The 20,114-nt window shown below is 35.6% G+C and overlaps 1 protein-coding gene and 1 long non-coding RNA gene across 3 annotated transcripts in view; both read left to right on the top strand.

The window, feature by feature from the left end:
- Window positions 1–3,570: 3,570 nt before the first annotated feature.
- Window positions 3,571–20,114, top strand: part of LOC127154215 (SLAM family member 9) — an 80,055-nt gene continuing 63,511 nt past the window's right edge. Inside the window, exons 1-4 of one of the 2 annotated variants that reach the window (XM_051095625.1) lie at window positions 3,571–3,663; window positions 9,353–9,673; window positions 12,920–13,225; window positions 13,515–13,774. In XM_051095625.1, coding sequence (XP_050951582.1) covers window positions 3,621–3,663; window positions 9,353–9,673; window positions 12,920–13,225; window positions 13,515–13,678 — 834 coding nt within the window. In that variant the 5' untranslated portion in view covers window positions 3,571–3,620 and the 3' untranslated portion in view covers window positions 13,679–13,774. Of the gene's footprint in view, window positions 3,664–8,165; window positions 8,282–9,352; window positions 9,674–12,919; window positions 13,226–13,514 lie in introns of those variants that run through there. The other variant, XM_051095626.1, reaches the window with a different exon arrangement.
- On the top strand, window positions 5,428–7,543 carry LOC127154216 (uncharacterized). The gene is made up of 2 exons (XR_007825458.1): window positions 5,428–5,563; window positions 7,450–7,543. It is a non-coding gene; the product is annotated as an uncharacterized LOC127154216 (long non-coding RNA).

Here is a 20,114-nt window from a genome sequence, read left to right as displayed (position 1 = left end):
TGATTCCAGTGGTGTCCCTCCTGGGCCCTGGCGGTCGGTCCCTCATCCCTTAATCTAGTCGGGGTAGGGCTGCGACTTCTAAGTCCAGGATGATCAATCACCGTCCGCTCTCGGGTCCAAAAGGCACATCCAAGGAATCCCACTTCCGACACCAAATTGTTGTGGCAAAATCAAACCGACTCTTACCAAAGTAAGAGACAAAGTCAATCAAATGTCTTTTATAATTTATTCTTTGCAAAGAAGGTCAGACAGTCATACAGAAACACAGGTTGCTGCAGAATGCGACCCAGAAGGGAGGGCTTACTCCAATTTACTGTATATCTCTTCCCTAGCCTTCAAGGTTACATCTCCTAATGTCGTGGAGCAATTGATGAATTTTCTCAATGAAGTCAATGAAGCTCGAGAAGCAGAGTTCCAGATGTCAAACATAAGACTTTATTGAACAAAGCAACAAAGCCGAGACAACGGTTACCGCATCTAGTCTCCGTCTGTCCGGGTATCCATTCTTATACCTATCCATGCTCACCAAAATTGGTAATTCTGTTTTTTTATTGGTTATGCCTGTCTGGTTTGCCACAATTAATTACTAGCCCACCTGGCCCATTTTTAATGGTGGAATTTGGCTAGATCAGCCATTTTTAAAATAACTTTTTTTATTCCGCCATCTCCCATTGGTTGGAGATGATCACATGGGTCATACATCAAACCTGTTTACATGTATCTGTCATATGTTGGAAGTCACCCAAAGTTCATTGGTTCGCTTAAGTTCACTGGTATGGTCCAGTGGAAATCACCGGTGCTGCCCAACAGTATACACATGAGACTCACAATCTGTGTTGAGACATCCAGTATTGTAACAATCAGCATACTGATCAGTCTATTGATTACTGTTATGATCATACATCATATGTTTAAGTAAAATAATACCATATTGAGTAAAATAGCATAATATAATTTAAGAATACACAATACTAACTGGTAACTTTCTACACATAGTAAGAGTCAGACAAATACATTCTGCTACGTCATGCTTCCAAGAATCAAATCTTTATATTTAGGGCCCTGATACCCTTCTCTCATGTCATTCTTATAGCAGGTTTAAATAAAGCAGACCCTTACACAATATTCCATAAGCACATAGATGAGTAAAATGAATTTTTCTTTCACACCGATCTCTCCTCCCACTCCAGCTGTGTTTTGGATATTATAAAGATTTTGTGTATTAATTTTTTTATGGCTATAGCTTCAGCTTTACTTAATGCAATCTGCAAATCTACTGTTTGTAATCCACTTCTTCATTTCCTTTCACACCTACATGTGCAGGAACCCAACTATTCCTCTTCTATTGTTTATTCTTTTTCATCTAAGATTTGCGGCAAACTAGACAAATCAAAGGCGTATTGCTGCCCTCCTCAGTCCATTTGAAGAACTCCGCCTTGTAAGGTGTAAAAATTTTTACAACAGCCTTTGTTGTTTCATAGTCCTTGTTATTAAGAATTGATTTTAAAGATACAGATGAACCTCCAGATTCCAACAGCTCAGAAAACATGATAATTCTTGCAGTTTGATGAATCACACACTCCATTATTACATTTTACAGTTTCCACTTCTCAACAGCATCTGCCATCTGGATGCTTGCCAACCATTATAGCCCATAATTCAGTGCACATTGCCCCAGTCTTAATCTAGTAATCACCACACTATCCATCCTCTTTAAATTTATGATTGATGTGTGCTTGTTGGTTGTATTGCAAAATAATATTCCCCGCTTTTCATTCTTTCTGCCATAATTGTATTATTTTTTTCCTGAATAATATTTTTGCACTCAACGCTTCCATACGTTACTTTCAATTTGCTCTCGGATTTCATAAAAAAAAAAAAAAATTGTTTTCCGAATGTTGTTCTCACAGTTTTGGAACAACATGAGGGTGAGTAATTAATTACAGAATTTTCATTTTTGGGTGCAATAACCCTTTAAGTTTGTCAAGTTTTATGCATTTTCACATGTTTCAAATCAACTATAGCAGCACAGGAAGAAATGGAATGTTCAGAAAGATTTTTAATGTTTTTTTGAAACAGTAAGACTTTCACTTCTTTGGTAAAAATGCATTTGAATGTGTGTGAAGTTTCCGACAATTTAACAAAAATAATTTAACCTAATGCCAAAAAGCCATTTTTTTTTTTTTTTTTTTTTTTTTTTTTCAAGCTGCAAATTCACAATTAGTCCCATAAACTGGTAAACAAGGTGTCTACTGTTTCGAAATGTTTCGAAATTTCACAGTTGGGGCTATTTTTGTGAAAACCAGTGTCTATGTTTGTACATGTATAATGTTTATAATGATCCATTTGCACAATAAAAAAGGAACAGTTTTGAATAGTTTTTACACTTTTGACCAGCAGGTGTCATATGCGTGTGGCGTTTCGAGCGCTTCGTAACAGTAAATCATTTGGTTAAATTGTATCGAAAAGCCTCGTTTCTTCCATCACTACAGAACTGATTATGATAAGGTAAGCTTTAATCAACCTAACTAATGTTTATCACTAAGATGCATTCAATGTTAAACATTCTTAATTTTCTTTCCTACGTGACTATCGTCAGTGCACGCATGACAATCTCCTCTCGTTGGCAATCATATCATAGGCTACATATGAAGAGGTCTTTTGCAAAAAACAGATGACTCTGTCTCTAACAACAAATAAACTCTTAATATATAAATAACGCAACGTTCTTTGTTTATGTCTAAAGGTTCCCCGTGGGTGACATATTTGCGCATCCTAAATTCGCTTCTCTTGCGTCGCAGCTATACCCCCTTGGGAAGCGAGGGAACGATGCAAGGAAAGTGAAAGGGATTAAGACGGAGGGATCAAGGAAAAACATTTTTGTATGCTAAAATACTCTTATGAAACAAGAAAGTATCGATTTCTTTATTCAGAAGCACCGTTGTTGTCACTGGGTGGCGCATGTATGCATATTTACTTTAGTGCACGATTTTAAAGTCGGAATGGATTATTTCAAAAAGGTAATGAAGTTTTAATAATTCAACAACTCATAGTTTCCATAATATAATAATTTGTTCTTTGACCGTTTGAGCTTGCGCTAAAACAACAAGCGAATGTGAAAAACTGATGAAACACAAATGAGTTAATGATTTAAAAAAATCGCAAATGATTTAACCAAGCATAAATGCGAGGATGTTAGTCCTCGCATCTCGGTCATCTCGGTCGAAAATGAGATAATAATACTGAGTGAATGCTCTCGACACATATTATACGTCCATTAAATACTTTTTCTTCAAACTCGCTAAAATACCAGCCTCAGCCTAATCAGAAGTACCAGTACTTACATAGAAATCTATACATATGAGCCTAATAAAAATGCATTTTTAAAGAAAGACCTCAGATGGATTTAGCTGGTTTTGCATCTGAACTCTTCATATATACATATATTATGTAACTTATTTAGTGTTAATGACTGTGAGGACCTGTGTGACGTAGAAAGGTAGGGCATATTATACAGTATATAGCCTATGACATACAGTACCTGAGGCATTGACTGCAGTAATTGATTTACTGCCTGCAGAGATTCATACCATCACTTTACAAACCAAACTTTTGAAGATATGGCTCTCACATTTGTTATGATTTTTTTAGGGCATCTGACTGGTAAGTTATAAATTCGATTTTTGTACGTAAGCATTTAAATGTACAGCATTCATCACCTGAAAACAGACAGAATCAGAAAATTGAATGTTATTCTACACCATAATCACCTTTTATATACTTTCTTAAAAGAACAACAGAGCTTTGAAGTAGGCATACTTTTTGGTTAGCCGGGAAATAGAATGAGGTTTTCAGGTTTTCCTTAAACATTTAAACATGTAATCTGATAAAGATTTATCTTGGATTGTTTGGATTTTTTTTAATTTTTTTTTTTAGATTAAATGACTCTAAATAAGCTAGGTAATGTGCCATTGGCTATCACTTATGTGTTAGCAAACAGTTCATAATGCTTCTCTGAGTCAATAAACAAATGAAGAGTTCAGATGCGAAACCAGTTAAATCCATCTGACATCTTTCTTTAAAAAATTTTTTTATCAGGCTTTTAGGTATCTGATGGACGTATAATATGTCATGAGCATTCACTCACTATCATTATCTCTTTTTTGACCAAGATGGCTTTTAGCTGGTTTTGCATCTTAACCCTTCAAATGTATCTCAGTTGCGCTTTAGATACACTTAGGGGCTGTTCACATATCACGCCTAAAAACACGTGGAAAACGCTAGGCGCGCCGATTTCTCCTTTCCAAAGTGCTCTGTAGCTTGAAATTTTTTTTACTTGAAATTGTTTATGTTTACAATGATTCTTTAAGTATATACGAAATATATGATCCCATTTTTCCCATTATGCACTGGGGCATAAATAAAAAAGTTTAAATTTTTCATTGTTTGCGAGTTATATTAAGAATGTTTTATGGTTGTGACATCTGGAGTTCATTTTCTACTCAAAATGATCCATTCATGCTCAAACACTATCCACTAATTGTTACCGTATTTGTGTATGGTGTACCAAGTATTAAGGTCTCTGTGTTTAGTTGGGTAATAATTGTATTATCTTATATTATCTTGAGGATAATAAGCTGTACCTGCTAACTTGCATGTTATTAGCATGTTGTTTTTTTTTTTTGCTGCATTATTAAAGTAAATATTAGAAACTGTGACTGAATGGAATGTACTTAAGTGTTGCAAATTTAACTTAAAATGATCAAACTCTTAACTGGCCACGCTAAATTTACTTATTTCCTTTGCTAATTTTACCTAACTTAGTTAAGTAGATTTTACTTAATTCAATGCATGCTTAATTCTTACTTAAAATTTAATTAATTAATTCTTACTTATTTTTATTTTTTTTTTTCTTTCAGTGTAGATGTGTAAAATCTTTCTAAAATCACAGACATATTGTAATGTGCTTTTCATACTAACATTGGAGTGTAACAAGAATTGGAGACAGACTTGTTTCCTGTAAGAGTGAGTGTGGGTTTGAAGTTCTGGAGTGTGTCCAAGTTCTGGAATATCCAGTGATGTATGATTAAGCTGATGATGGTCCAGGCTACTTCATTTGGACTTTGTACATGTATATTTGTTTGTTAACAAATACATTTGTTTATTAACACCAATATCACTATATATATGGGGTTGTTTTTTCTGGGTTGAGACTGCTGGGTAAGGACGCTGGGTTGATTTAACCCAATTTGGGTTAAAAACCATTCTTAAAGGAGAAGTCCACTTCCAAAACAAAGATTCACATATAATGTACTTACCCCCTTGTCATCCAAGATGTTCATGTCTTTATGACTGAAGAAAGAAAGACATGAACATCGTGGATGACAAGGGGCTGAGTACATTATATGTGAATTTTTGTTTTGGAAGTGGACGTCTCCTTTAATTTATAACCCAGGGGTGCTGGGTTAGCAACGCGGACCCGAGGGAGCATGCACATCACCAATGCGAGAAGCCGCCATTTTCTCAGCGTCTGCAGATGGAAGCGAGTGAAGGACGATTTTCGGTAAGTAAAGATAAAAATGTAAAGTCATCATTCATTATGTGTGTCCAGGAGTATTTTGAGACTTCATGGAACGTGAAAAAAGCTTTTATTGGAAAATACACTGACACGATTTTCGCCTCAGAAATACTCTTCTACTGAATGGAAGAGGTACCTTTAATACAACTTCTGTGAGTTTCTTATTTCATATACAGAAGATTTAGGTGTTAATAGAGGGTTATTAACACCCTTGTCAAAAAATCCTATAGGATTCCAATGGGAAACCTGTACAGGATTCTAATAAGAATTTCTATCATATTTTGGAACCATTCCTATAGGATTCTGATAGGAAGAGTCTTATAGGACAAGACATTAATATTCTGTAGGACCATTCCTATAGGACTTTAATGTTATCCAATTAGGCGACTGGTCATATCTATACGGGAATTCTTTTTTATTTATTTATTTATTTTTATTTTTTTAATTCTAAAGGTGCATTTTTCCACTGTATTTGTTTTACTAACATATAGTACTTGCAGTTTGCTTAAACTCATCCTGATATAGACATTGTTCACTGTATGTTGCACAACCTGCAGTAACATTGTAAACAACATAGGAGGTGATTTGTGCAGCACATAGTGCAAACAATTTCTAAAGCACTGATAATGGATTGATCACACACACACACACACACACAAAATAATACTAATACTAATAATAATAATAATATGTGTAACAAAAGGTTAGCCAAAAAATAGGAAAAGGTAAACAAAACACACACTCTCCCTTTTTTTTCCATTTTTCAAAATTAGTTTAATTCCACCTGGGCTTGATGATTAGTTTAGGTAATTAAGGTAATTTAATTTTCTTCTCTTATTAACCATTTTTTCCTTCACAAAAGAATAACTTTGTTGTTCTCAAGGCAAAGCAAAATCACATCATAACACAGAACACTAAAATATTAAACAATATAAATTTAATAAAGTTCAATTTGTCTGAAATAAACTTTGTTTGTGTGTAATGTAAAGAGAAGGAGAAAAAAAACATCCAATTCAGTTCAGAAAAAAAAAAAAGTAGGAAGAAGATCGTATCCAATCTATTTCAAATGAAGCAATCACTCCTAATGCTCTGTATAAAGTAAACTGGTTCCCAGTCAACACAACAGTTCCACACGCTGATGAAGAGATGAAAGATGGCTCGCCAGTCGCCATCTTAATTCTCTTGTTACGCAAGTCTTCTCCATAAACACACACATTTCACGGAAGAATCTTTGTCCATGTCAAACTTTTTAAACTGGAACCTGACCTGGACAGGCCATAAGAACATCATATTGCTCCACAAATAATTAAAAGGCAGCAGCTATTTTTACTTGTAAGTAGCCTCTGGCAACAAGGCGAGCTATTTGCACTTACTGTAAATAACGTTAGACACTACGTAACTAAACTCACGCTAGACAAAACCATCAACGTTGTTTCGTAAAACAGCTCAAAATGGTGGCAGAACGGGCATTTTGTACTCTACAATGAAAATTCATTATACAGAGCATACATCAATATTTCATAAGCTAACACCACAGAAGCCTACTTGTGTGTGTTTTCTCAGCTTGATTAGAAAAGAGGGAAAGATGATTTAAGGCAAGTAAAGGTCATAATTTCATGTTATTTTTTTATTTTGTATTTTTTATTTATTTATTTTAATTTTTTTTTTTTTGTCTAAGAGTAAAAATGTTTTATGTAGATGTTCAAAGCCAGAGACAGGATAAATTCATTCTTTTTTTTATCGCTATGAGTTATTTGTAGAAATGTTTCCATTGCCTTCTGCCTGTTTACTTAACATTTTGATGCAACAATAGTATGATGACTTGTTCACATTTTAATTAAATTTATTGATGTCCATGTTTTTCATAGCAGAACTCAAACCAACTTTGGAGTTAACAACACAGAAGCCTGTGTGAGAGGAGGCGATCTTTTCAGCTTCTTCAGAAGAGAGGGAAAGATGGTATAAGGCAAGTAAAGGTCAAAATTCCATATTATCATCTTTTTTTTTGACTAGTGGTAAAAATGTTTGCTTTTTTGTAAATGTCGCAAGCCAGAGACATAGGAGAGTTTTTTTTTTTTTTTTTTTTTTTAATTGATGCAAGTTATTTGTAGAAAATAAATGTTTCTGTTGTCTCCTGCCTGTTTACTTAACATTTTGATGCAACAATAGTATGATGACTTGTTCACATTTTAATTAAATTTATTGATGTCCATGTTTTTCATAGCAGAACTCAAACCAACTTTGGAGTTAACAACACAGAAGCCTGTGTGAGAGGAGGCGATCTTTTCAGCTTCTTCAGAAGAGAGGGAAAGATGGTATAAGGCAAGTAAAGGTCAAAATTCCATATTATCATCTTTTTTTTTGACTAGTGGTAAAAATGTTTGCTTTTTTGTAAATGTCGCAAGCCAGAGACATAGGAGAGTTTTTTTTTTTTTTTTTTTTTTTTTTAATTGATGCAAGTTATTTGTAGAAAATAAATGTTTCTGTTGTCTCCTGCCTGTTTACTTAACATTTTGATGCAACAATAGTATGATGACTTGTTCACATTTTAATTAAACCACTGATGTCTATGTTTTTCATTGCAGAACCTAAACCAACTTAGGAGTGAACGACACATCAGTTATACATCAGTTATCTTAAAGAGATCATGAAAATTGTCAGTGATGCATGTTCTGTATGCGATCATGGACTATGAAACAAACCGTAAGTGTATAGTCTGTAAAAACAAAATGCCAAATACTTGTTCTGTGTTGTTTAGTAGAAATGGAGTTTACACTCATTCATACACATGCTCACAATACTTTACACATTTGTTTGTGTTAAATGTTATAATATCAGTATTAATATTGTGGTTTATTAGTGTACTCTCATGCCAGAATTAAAAAAAAAAAAAAAATGTTAACTAATTGTACAATTACTGTAAAAAAGTGTTTAGTTTTATACAATATACAACATTTACCAAAAAAGGAAAAATTGGTCTTAAACGTTATAGTCAGCAAATGTTCGGTGCTTCATTTATAAACTCTGTACCTGTTAATGCCATATTTTTTTCTGCATTTCTTTTCACATGCATGTTACTTTTGAATGTTTTCTCTTGTTGTAGTTTTTAATAAATATTTACCTTCTGACAGTCATTCTATGTGTGTTAAAGTGATTTTAAAGTGAAATGAACAAAATTTGTAGATTTAATGCCTAGCTCAATCTTGGGTTCATTTTAGCATATAGTGTAGTAATTTTAAACCATAAAAAAGCAACCCAGCATGCTGTGTCAATAATTCAACCCAACTTGCTGGGTCAAAACAACCCACCATTGGGTTTGTGCCTTTTTGACCCAGCGCTGGGTTGCCAAAATAACCCAAATTGGGTTGTTTTTAACCCAGCATTTCTTTTACAGCATATCCTAATATATATGCATATCTATATATGCAAGATTTATTGCACTTATTTATGTATTTGTGATGTGGTTTGGTGGATTTATTTGTATGTTTTTGGCTGCTGGTGGATTCACAGAGTAAGAATCTCATTGTACAGTGTAAGTGTGTTTCCTGTACATAAGACAATACATTCTTGAACTTGAATTATTGGTCCACACAAATCTGTTTATTATTTCTCTTTTCATGTTTCATTTTTCTGGGTTTAATGTTGTTTATGTCTGTTTTAAATGTACCATTTGAAGGGTTTGTATTTGAAATGAAACTACAACAACAACTTTTTAATAGGAGCTTTAGTGAACCAAAATGAGAACTTTGAGTAACAGTGTGTTTTGTTTTGCAGGTGTGTTTGGTGATGAAGTGAAGGTTGTGCCTGTGATGGAGGGACATTCAGTCACTTTAACTGCTGATGGTACTGAAAGACAGGGATATGATGAGTTAGAGTGGGTACTTGCAGGTGCACTCATAGCTAAAATCAATATGAAAAATAAACAGATCTCATTTAATGAAAATCTTAACAAGAGATTCAGAGACAGACTGCAGCTGAACAATCAGACTGGATCTCTGACAATCATAAACACCACAATCACAGACTCTGGACCTTATCATTTAGAGATGAAAGGAACTAATTTGAAGTCTAAGATCTTTAATGTTACTGTCTATGGTGAGTAGAGAATAACATGTTATTTGTCTTGTCTTTATTTCTGTTTTGATGTTGTTTTTACAGTCATATTTATTCTTTATATTACAACAAGATTTATTTATTTATTCATTTATTTATTTTTATTATTATTATTTTTTTTCCCCCCAATTATGCATATAGAGATTAATTTATGTCATGGGTCTCCAAACTCATTCCTGGAGGGCTGGTGTCTTGCAGAGTTTAGCTCCAGCTTACCTCAACCTTAATTAGAGTTAGAGCTAAACTCTGCAAGACACCAGCCATCCAGGTCTGAGACCCCTGATTTATGTATTTTGCGTTTTGTCATACCCTCTGAGTCTCTTTGTTTAGGAGTCACACTTGGCTTCTTTGTGGTCAAAAGAGACCGAAGCCTTGAAATGTAACTTGTTGTTTTTTTCAGGAAAATCATTGTAAAATATTTTAGAATTTTGAGGGGATTTTATGACAATATGCAGTATTTATACAATTTTATTGAGCTATTTTTTTCCCATCAGAATTAATATATATTTATTTATATAATTATTTTTTTTATTATTTTCCAGTAAATGCAACATTTCACATTAAAACAGAGTGAATGCATTTAAAATCCATTTTTTTAAAGTGAGAATTGTGCTATTTGGTGTCATTAAAATGTGTAATGTCATATAAGCTCCTATATGATATTATACATATATACAGAGGCTTTTTTACATATTTTATTAGGTTTAACTGTTAGATATACATTTAGACATTCTAAAAGACTACTTTTTGTCAAGGTTTAGATTTTTTTTTGGTTAGCTAAATATCAGGTTGCATTATGATTACAATCAAACATTACAATTTTGTCAGAAAGGGAACACATGGGAAGCATTACTGTTACTCAGATATCAAGAACACCTGCTAAAATGAATGCAACAACAATTATCAAACACTAAAAGAAAAGAAAAACGAAATAACCATAAATAAATATAATTGTAACTATTTACATAACTGCAATTATTTTACAAGAAAATTGCTCTCCCCATCTCACATATTCTCAAAATTATGTCTGTTGCAGTCTTACCAGTTAATTTCTGAGTGTGTGTGTGTTTGTGAGAGAGACTCTTTTGTATTTTTTAATTTATTCATTTTATTTCACATTCTCAAAAATTTGCTCTGCTGCATTTTTATCAGTTCATTTCTGTGTCTGTCTGTGTTTGTTTCTGTGTGTGTGCGTGCATGTGTGTGTGTGCGTGGGTGTCTATTTTGCACTCTTGATATTCTAGAGTGTCACCCCTTGATTGCTGTGCAATTTTTTTTCTGCACCGCAGCTGACAAAAATATTCTCTGAGTTTTCGTATTTTTTTTTGTATTTCCCATTAATTTCCTATGTCTGTCATTTTTGACCGTGAAGGAGCCAAGTGTGACTTTTTTTTGTGACCCTTTAACATATCCGAATCATGTCCATGATTTTTTTGCGTGTTCGCATAGCTAATGGAACAAAAGTCACCAAGTTTCATCTCATTCTGATGAAGCTACGATTTTTAAAATTTCAAAATATTTTTTTTTTTTCAGTCAAAAATGACCAAAGAGGCCCAGAGGGTTAAAACTACTTTCTTTTGTCACTGATTCACCGTGTTGGGGGTAACACATTACAAGTAATGCAAGTTACATAATAACTTTTTTTTTTTTCACTAGTTTTCAAGTAACTAGTAAAGTAACACATTACTTTTGAATTTCTAAGAAAATACCTGAGTTACTTTTTCAAATAAGTAACGGCAGTTACTTTTTTCCCCATTTATTGATTGACAAGTCTCCTGCCAGGAAATTGGGAGTAAACATGATGTTACTGTATTCTAGACTAAATGTGAACATGCATTAATTCATCTCACTCACAAAAAACAGATTCAGTATTCCTCAAACTCAGAATATGACACAACCCTGCAATAATTAAATGTTAAACAAAACAAATACCCTTTATGTATTTAATCCCATTTTAACCCCATTAACCCCATTAATTCCATTAACCAGTGCATTTGCTGCTGACCTTCAGTGATGCAATTCAACCATATCATCCAACTAACAAGCAAAAATTACTTGTACTAACATTTGTGCTTCATTTTTTTATAGCTGAAGAGTGATCTCCTGCATAAATGTACATTTCTTGTAGTTATTATGTAACTTGCATTACTTGTAATGTGTTACCCCCAACACGGTGAATCAGTGACAAAAGAAAGTAGTTTTAACCCTCTGGGCCTCTTTGGTCATTTTTGACTGAAAAAAAAATAATATTTTGAAATTTTAAAAATCGTAGCTTCATCAGAATGAGATGAAACTTGGTGACTTTTGTTCCATTAGCTATGCGAACACGCAAAAAAAATCATGGACATGATTCGGATGTGTTAAAGGGTCACAAAAAAAAAGTAACTTAGTTCCTTTTTCAGGGAGTAACGCAAAATTGTAATGCATTACTTTTAAAAGTAACTTTCCTCAACACTGCTGATTCAGCATCTTTATTAGTAACAGTTAAAGCCACTGAACATGTGAAAGAGTCAGTACTAGGCCTAGTAATGATGGGCCCCTTGAGCTGCATGGTTATGAAGCACACATGTACTAACACACAGTGCTCATGTCTAGAAAGGGATCCATATAAGAATATTGGTGTCTAACCTACTTAATTTATACCAACTAAAATCAGTAAAGGACATACAACAAATAAAAGAAGATTATTTTTAATAGTTTTCTCAAAGTACTATTGTATAGCTGTAATTTGCGGGTATGACGTGTCCCCAAGACAAATTCTAAAACGTTCAGTGTGAAAAATGCTTAATGGCTTAATAAATTAAAACAGTGTTTGTTAGTTTTTTTTTTTTTTTTTTAAATGACCAAAGTCACTCAACATAAATCATACTATGTACGGACAAGAAGATATAAGCTTATAGTGGTTTTCTATGGTAGGAAAACACTTAACACGTAATTAAATGTGTTGCGTTTGCATTATGGCTCATATCTGCTTGTCTGTACATTATAGGCTATGCCTTTATTATTAATGTGTTTACTGAATTTGTTTTTTTAAAAACAGTTTTAATGCGTTAAGCCACGTTAAGCATTTTTCACATTAGGCACTAATTACATTGTATTATTAATATTTATAATAATGTAGTCCTCCCCCCAAGGGCCCCAGTGACTACACTGTCTGCAGTTATGCCACTGCTGCAGTGCTCTGGTATAGTGTTAATTTATGATGTTTTTTTCCTTATTATTTTCCAGCTCCTGTGACCATTCCTTTCATCACCAGTTACTGTCCTTTATCATCATCCTCTTCATCATCAGGATCATTATTGTCAAAATGTGCATTGTTGTGTTCAGTGGTGAATGTGAGTCATGTGAGTCTCTCCTGGTACAAAGGAAACAGTTTATTGTCCAGCATCAGTGTGTCTGATCTCATCAGCAGCTTCTCTTTACAAATGGAGGTGGAATATCAGGATAAAAACACCTACAGCTGTGTGATCAACAATCCCATCAGCCACCAGACCACACATCTGGACATCAGTCAACATTGTCACACATGTTCAGGTACAACAGTGATGATATTAGAATTTACTGAGCTGAAATGCATTTGTCATAGCAGTGTAAGTTACTTCTTTACCACAGCAGTATGATACATCATTACAGAAACTAATTAGCTCTGTCAACTGTAACAAAGTTGCAAATCAGCACATCTGTCAGTAAAACTTCAAACTATGTTCAGTTGAAATAAGTTATACACCAGTGTCACAATGATCCACTCTGAACGGTTTCTGAACAGATCTTGGTTAAAATAGGTGGTTCTGTTTCAGTGCACGCTGTTTTTCTTCTCCCTCAGACATTTCCTCCTCCAGCATCTGCTATTGTGGCACTGCTGAATCTGTGATCCGATTGGTCACCTCTGCTCTAGTAGGTGTGGCTGCTGCTGCTGCTGTGGTTGTTCTCATTTATGACATCAGATCCAGAAAAGTTGAACAAAAGAGGAAAGAACAGAAGAAATAATCATATTCTGATACTCTAAAACGAGAATATACTGCTATACTGTCTCTCTATTTTCTGTCCTTTTCTAAACATTTTTTGAATTTCTGAAAATTTCCAAATTTGCCTCAAACAGTTTGAATATAAAAATCTATTTGGTATCTACTGTCCAGCTTGGTTTGTATTCGTTTTTGTTGTTGTTGTTGTTTTTTGTTTTCTTTTTTAATTAACCAATACAATACTATTATTTGTATTTTGATATGTTCTGACCAGTGTGAAGGACTGGTTTACCTTCTGTTTTTAGTTAAATTTAATCTTTTAAAATCACAACAATATTGACAGTTTTAGAAATTAACAAGATAGATACTGACTTAAGAAAAATGCGTAAATATATATTTTAAATAAATATTGGTAAATACAATTATAAACCAATTTCTAGTCCGTTTAACCCTCTGGAAAAGATTGACCTGGAAAAGATTTTCTTGTTTCCAAAAATACTAGTTAACGTTATCACATTGGACTCAAATTTACTGACTTTGTTGACACAGGGTATAAGTACTTCTCTGAAATTTATTTCGAATTTTCGTAATTATTGTGGGTTTTATTTCACTTAATCACACTTGTGGTGTTCCCGGTCAAAAATGACCGGACTCCAAACAACTGCTTATAAATCTGTCATTATGCTATATTATCACTAAAAATCAATTCTTTTGTCAGCTTGTTTTCTTTCATTTCGTTTGGTGCTTCTATTTGCATCTAATTATTCATAGGCCTTATTTTTCTGAGAGTAGGTACCTCGTTTTTTTTAGTGAATAATTTTTATGAATAATTTTCACAATATGAGATAAAGTATGAAAAAATGAACTGTGTATCACACTAATGTGCTTTAATGTTTAATAAGGAAGTTTGCTTTTGACCAGCATAAACCAGCAAAGGACCAGCATTAACCATGAGGACCAGCTTAAACCAGCATCAAAACACACCTAACCAGCATATGCTGGTCTTTTCACCAGGGGTAGACAGCATTACTGATTATAATGGGTTCTACTGTATTTACTGTATTTTGTTATACTGTACTTTACACTTTGTGTTAAATGAACTTACTCCAGGATGCATTTTTGGAATCTCGAGTAAGCAAGGTTTAGCAAGGAGTTCAGGGTTTAGCAGATGGTAATTTAACCTTGCTTTCTGGAATAGGGTAGACTGGGTTTTGCTTTTTCCATTACCACACCAAAACAGCGACAAGGAAATCGTCGCAATGTAAAGAAAACATCAATATAATGGGCGTAGGCCTGCGCAAAATAATAAACAAAATAAATGATTTCAACAGGTGCAGGATTTAAGGATACAGATTTCAGCTACTGCACAATTAGAAGAGAAACAATTACTGTAATAGTCCGTGTTGGTCTCCACAGTCCCTTTCAAACGTCCGGTAACAGGATAGCGATATGAAGCTTAGGCTGCAGTCTCAAGTCCTGTGATGCACGATGAACCGTAGCAATGACGAATACGGGTGCATAAGTCGATGGAGTGTGTTACTGAATGGTTATCTTGTTGGCCTGTACGACTCTCGAAAATGGTTCTAATAATAGACAAAATAAACGTAATCAGTAAACGTAATCCACATAGATGTGCGATAAATGCTAGCAACACAACAGCAATTGCTGCGTCATTACAGCAATAATGGGTGATCATGCTCGCCGGGGACTGCGCAAATACAATGCAGCAGCAGTACATCGAATAAACAGTGAATAAAATAATAATAATGTGATGAACACTTAAATGAAACTCACCTTTTCCAGTGACCAGTGTTGGGGCTAGTTACTCAAAAAAGTAATGTATTACATATTACATATTACTCTCAAAAATAGTAATGCCTTACTTTACTTTGTTACTCCCTGGAGAAAGTAACTAGTTATATTACTAGTTACATTTTTTTTCTTAATTACTTTATAATTGCCTGAGATGCATCAGATGGAGGGAGAACATACAAAGGAGGAGTGTTCTTTAGGGTCTTTATTAAGCCAACAACAGACTGGCACTGTCTAGCACAAATAACTACAAACAACTGTACTTGTGCAATCAAGTACAAACAAGTATTAACTTCCTCAGTGTTTAACAAACACTGTCTAGTGCAAACAATCAATTTGATTGTCAATTTATAACAAGTACAAGAACATATTAACTTCCTCAATGTTTAACAAAAACCATCTTGTAACAGGGAATGAGAGGCGAGAGGCGAGCGGATCCATCTGCGAGCTTTTATTAAAGGGGCGAGACAAAAACATGGTCGTACAGGCAGGGTCAAACGGGAGCAAACGGGTATAACACAGGCAAGACGTAGAGAATAATCCAATAAACGAGAAAGAGTCCAAAGGGCAAGCGGCGAACAGTCGAAAACGGGGAGCCAGGTGAGGGAATCAAACACGAGGAACTAGAAACCAGAGAAACGCTAAACAATGGGAAAACACTATCAAACTGTCAACTATCACTACTGTCAAAGTAGTGGTTATACCTCATAAGGAGGAGTCTCTCAAAGCGCTTGTCTCCTAACCTGTTCCTCCTTGGAGTGAGAACAAGGCTTCCCAGGCTGAATAGCCTCTCCACTGGAGCACTGGATGCTGGTGCTGTATTGTACTTTAAAGATAAGTTCTTAATTCTGGGGAAGTTGTCTAGGACCCCCATCTCTGACCCAGACTTCAGGTACTCCATCACCTCCCTGTCTGGACCAAAAGATCCTGAATCCTGCTCTTCCTCAAACACAAAAAAGTCATCCTCACTACTGCTGGATGCTGGACTAATCTGTGGAGGCCTGACCTCATGCTCCTCATTGTGGGGGGCAGCCAGGGGTGAAGCACGACACTCTGTTATCAGCAGAGTCTTTAGGGCCTCTCTCCTGGTCTCTTCCCTCAACCATCTCATCTTGAACTTCGGCAGAGTGACAGCAGCCAGGAGACCCTCCCTACTGTCCAAAACAGAAGCAAAGCGGGTTTTGATGGCCTGTAAGAAAGAGATTTCTAAAATTAGATATTTCTCTTAAAGAGGAAAAACATACCTTCCTGTGGAAGGAGTTGACATGTAAATGATGCAACAGGCATATTGACTATACCAGGTCTTCAGAAACACAGTACCAGTATACAATTCTTACATTCTCTAAGAGCCTATTTCAGTGTGAAATTTAGAAGACTGTGATAATGGAAGCATCTGTGATAGTGGAGGGATGTGCAGTTGTGCATATGACAGGCTTCACTCATATCACACAAAGTTACAGTCAGTAAGTCTTAAATACACACTCACAGCCTACCTGCACTATGACATCAGGCAGATTTGCCATCATCTCGGAGAGGCCGGGACGCAATGCCAAGGTCTTTGACATCAGAGACTCCAGTGTCGGTAATAGATTGCCATAATAACAATCATTTTCCCCTGGAATGAATGAATATGAATCAATGAATGAATTACTTGTTTGATTCAAATGTTTAACATTCAAAAAAAGGAAAGGCAAGAAGCCACAGGTTTACATTAACCTATACTTTATCTCACCTTGTAAACGGTCCAAAGCTTTTGTAAGCGGTTTTGTGACTGTGCAATACTCTACAAAGAATTTGTACTCTCACTCGGAAAAGGCTCGTACACCTAACTGACTGCAGAGAGTTGTCAACTGTGGTATGGATATCTCAGTTATTCGTGCAACTGCATTATGGAAAGAGTTCCATCTCGTCACTGTAGGCACCATGAGCTTTTTTCCACAAAGGCTTTCCACTAGCTCTGCAGCTACTGTAGACTGGCTGGCCTTAGTCCAGAGGGCAGAGCACTTTGCAGTGGCAATTCTGTAAATTGTTTTGTTTGTCACTGTCAACCATTTTTCAATATCAACAGTTGATATCAAATTAAGTGTGTGCGAGGCACATCTTAAGTGAGGGGGGAGAGTAAAGTGTCCTGGGTCTTCTTGTTCCGTGGAGAGCACTTCTTGTACATCGGTAAATGACACTTCTTCATCCTCCCCTGATCCCTCGTCCTCTGAATCAGATGCTGCTGCTGCTGCTGCTGCTGGCTTGGGCTCATACTCCCTGAATGTGAGAAGTGAAAGAAGAAAAAAAACTATAATGTGTGGCCTATTCAATTAAAATGTAATCATATCACGTGTCTTCTTGATTAATGCAATTAAATTAAACAATTCATTAACTTATACATTTGCAAATAAGTACAAGTAAGTAAACTATTATTCAACTGACCTGAAAGCCTTAACAAAATTCGATCCATTGTCTGTGACTGTTGCTGTGACCTTCTCTGACAGTCCATAAGATGAGTGAACCTGCTCAATTTCAGTGGCCACAATGTCATATGTGTGTCGTCCTTTGATTATTTTGCAGGCAAGGGCTGCTTTTTCACGATGGAAGTTGCTTGGATCAATCCAATGGGCAGTCATGCCTATGTAGCTTTTGTTGTGACAAGTCCAGATGTCAGCGGTCGTTGACACATACTCAGTGCTCTCAAACGTTTTCTTCAGCTCACTTTCCATCATGGCATAACATTTATCTAGGTACATTGCGAAGGTTTTCCTGTCGGAAAACGGCTGGTCTGTCCCTGCTATCGGTATTTTGCAGATTATCTTTCGAAAAGACAGCGATTCGACGGTAGAAAGAGGTAACATTTCTTCTACTACGTACGAGGCAACAAGCTTATTTATCTCGGATTTTGATGTTGGTAGTACTTTATGTTCAAATGAAAGTTTTTGCTGCTTGTGGGGCTGCTCGTTCATGTCACTCTGTCGCTTCGCAACGAGCTTGATGTGTCCGTGCTGCCGCTGCAGGTGCTTCTTCAAGTTGGAGGTAGAGTTACAAGCGGTGGAGAGCAGCTTTCTCCCCCGGGCAGAGTGTGCACTTCACCGTCAAGTTATTTTCCTTCCGTTGAACATATTCAAAATAATGACTGAATCTCCACCCGTCGAAACTAGCTTTCTGTTGCTGGGAACCTTCCTCTGAAAAAGAGCTTGACGCTTCCATTTTTCCCCATCTGTCTTTGCGGGTGCCGCTCTGCTGCCGGCTCTTGGGTGTCGACCAATCGGTGATGGTAAATGATACCTCGTGCCAAACCCAGACCAATCACTGTTCCATTCACGCCCCCCCTCCCCTTCCCTTCTGTTCTCTGTGTTGTGTGCCTTGTGTGTGATGAAGGTGCTACTGGCAAATGTAACTCAAGTAACTAGCTCGGGAAAACTGTAATAATATTACCATTTTCAGACGAGTAATGCCTTACACTACTAGTTACTGAAAAAAAGTAATATTATTACAGTACACCCAATTATTACAGTTACACCCAACACTGCCAATGACACACATTCAAGAATCGTCATAAACTTCCACAAAGGTTTGGGATAATTTAGCACCATCCGCTGCCAATTCGGATTACAATATATTCTCCACTGCAGTTCACAAGGTGAAGTGGCTGCAGAAAGAGATTTTATTCCACCTTATTTAGCCGCGTTACAGGTGAGATTGCAAGAGCTCTGCTTTCACTCAGCCGGTTTCGAAACCGCGGTCAAGTGAACCGCGATCTGTGAACACCCGGTCAAGCCAGCTGCCATCTGGATTCCGCTGCACGTCTATTAGTGGAATCACGGTACGGAGACACGAAGCGGCCAAAAAGCTGACGAACGTCTATATTTCAGCGGTTAAAAATTAAATGTGCTCGAAAACAGGGAAAAAGTATTTACAAAACGTATTATATTGTACATTATAGAAGATACAGTTATATTACATTCAAATATATTTATACTGTGGAGTTTTCTGGAAAAATAACGTCTTTTAAAATACATTCTAACACCGAATATTTGCTCCTTTTTCTACATGTATTATTAAAATTTCTTCAGAGTTAACTTACCATGAACATTTCAATAAATTCTTTTTATGAACAACCATGTCTCTATCTGTGTTCACGAGGTTTTAGTGTAGAATTTTACAGAAAATGAATGGCAGTCTGTCACAATGCATTATATAGCACTGACCATTCTTTGACATTTAAACAGACATTATTCAAATTCCTTCACAGTTTACAGCAAGATTTATATTCATACTTCTTCAAAATGCCCAAGACTGTGTCTGTGTCAAGTTTCACAAGATTTTAGTCAAGATTTGTACAGAAAATTAATCGCAAAGTCTGACATAATGCATCGTATAGCATATATATTCTTATATACTCTTATGTATTCACTTAAAGGGGTCATCGGATGCCCATTTTCCACAAGTTGATATGATTCTTTAGGGTCTTAATGAAAAGTCTCTAATATACTTTGATTAAAAATTCTCAATGGTTTTGTAAAACAACACCCTTTTTACCTTGTCAAAATTAGCTCTGCAAAAATCATCTCATTCTAAGGGGTTGTTCCTTTAAATGCAAATGAGTTCTGCTCGCCCCGCCCCTCTCTTCTCTCTGTGGAAAAACGGTCTTGTTTACATTA

Source organism: Labeo rohita, chromosome 22 (assembly GCF_022985175.1).
Source record: "Labeo rohita strain BAU-BD-2019 chromosome 22, IGBB_LRoh.1.0, whole genome shotgun sequence".
In the NCBI taxonomy this organism is placed as follows: Eukaryota; Metazoa; Chordata; class Actinopteri; order Cypriniformes; family Cyprinidae; genus Labeo; species Labeo rohita.
This window is presented reverse-complemented; position numbering and strand designations above follow the sequence as displayed.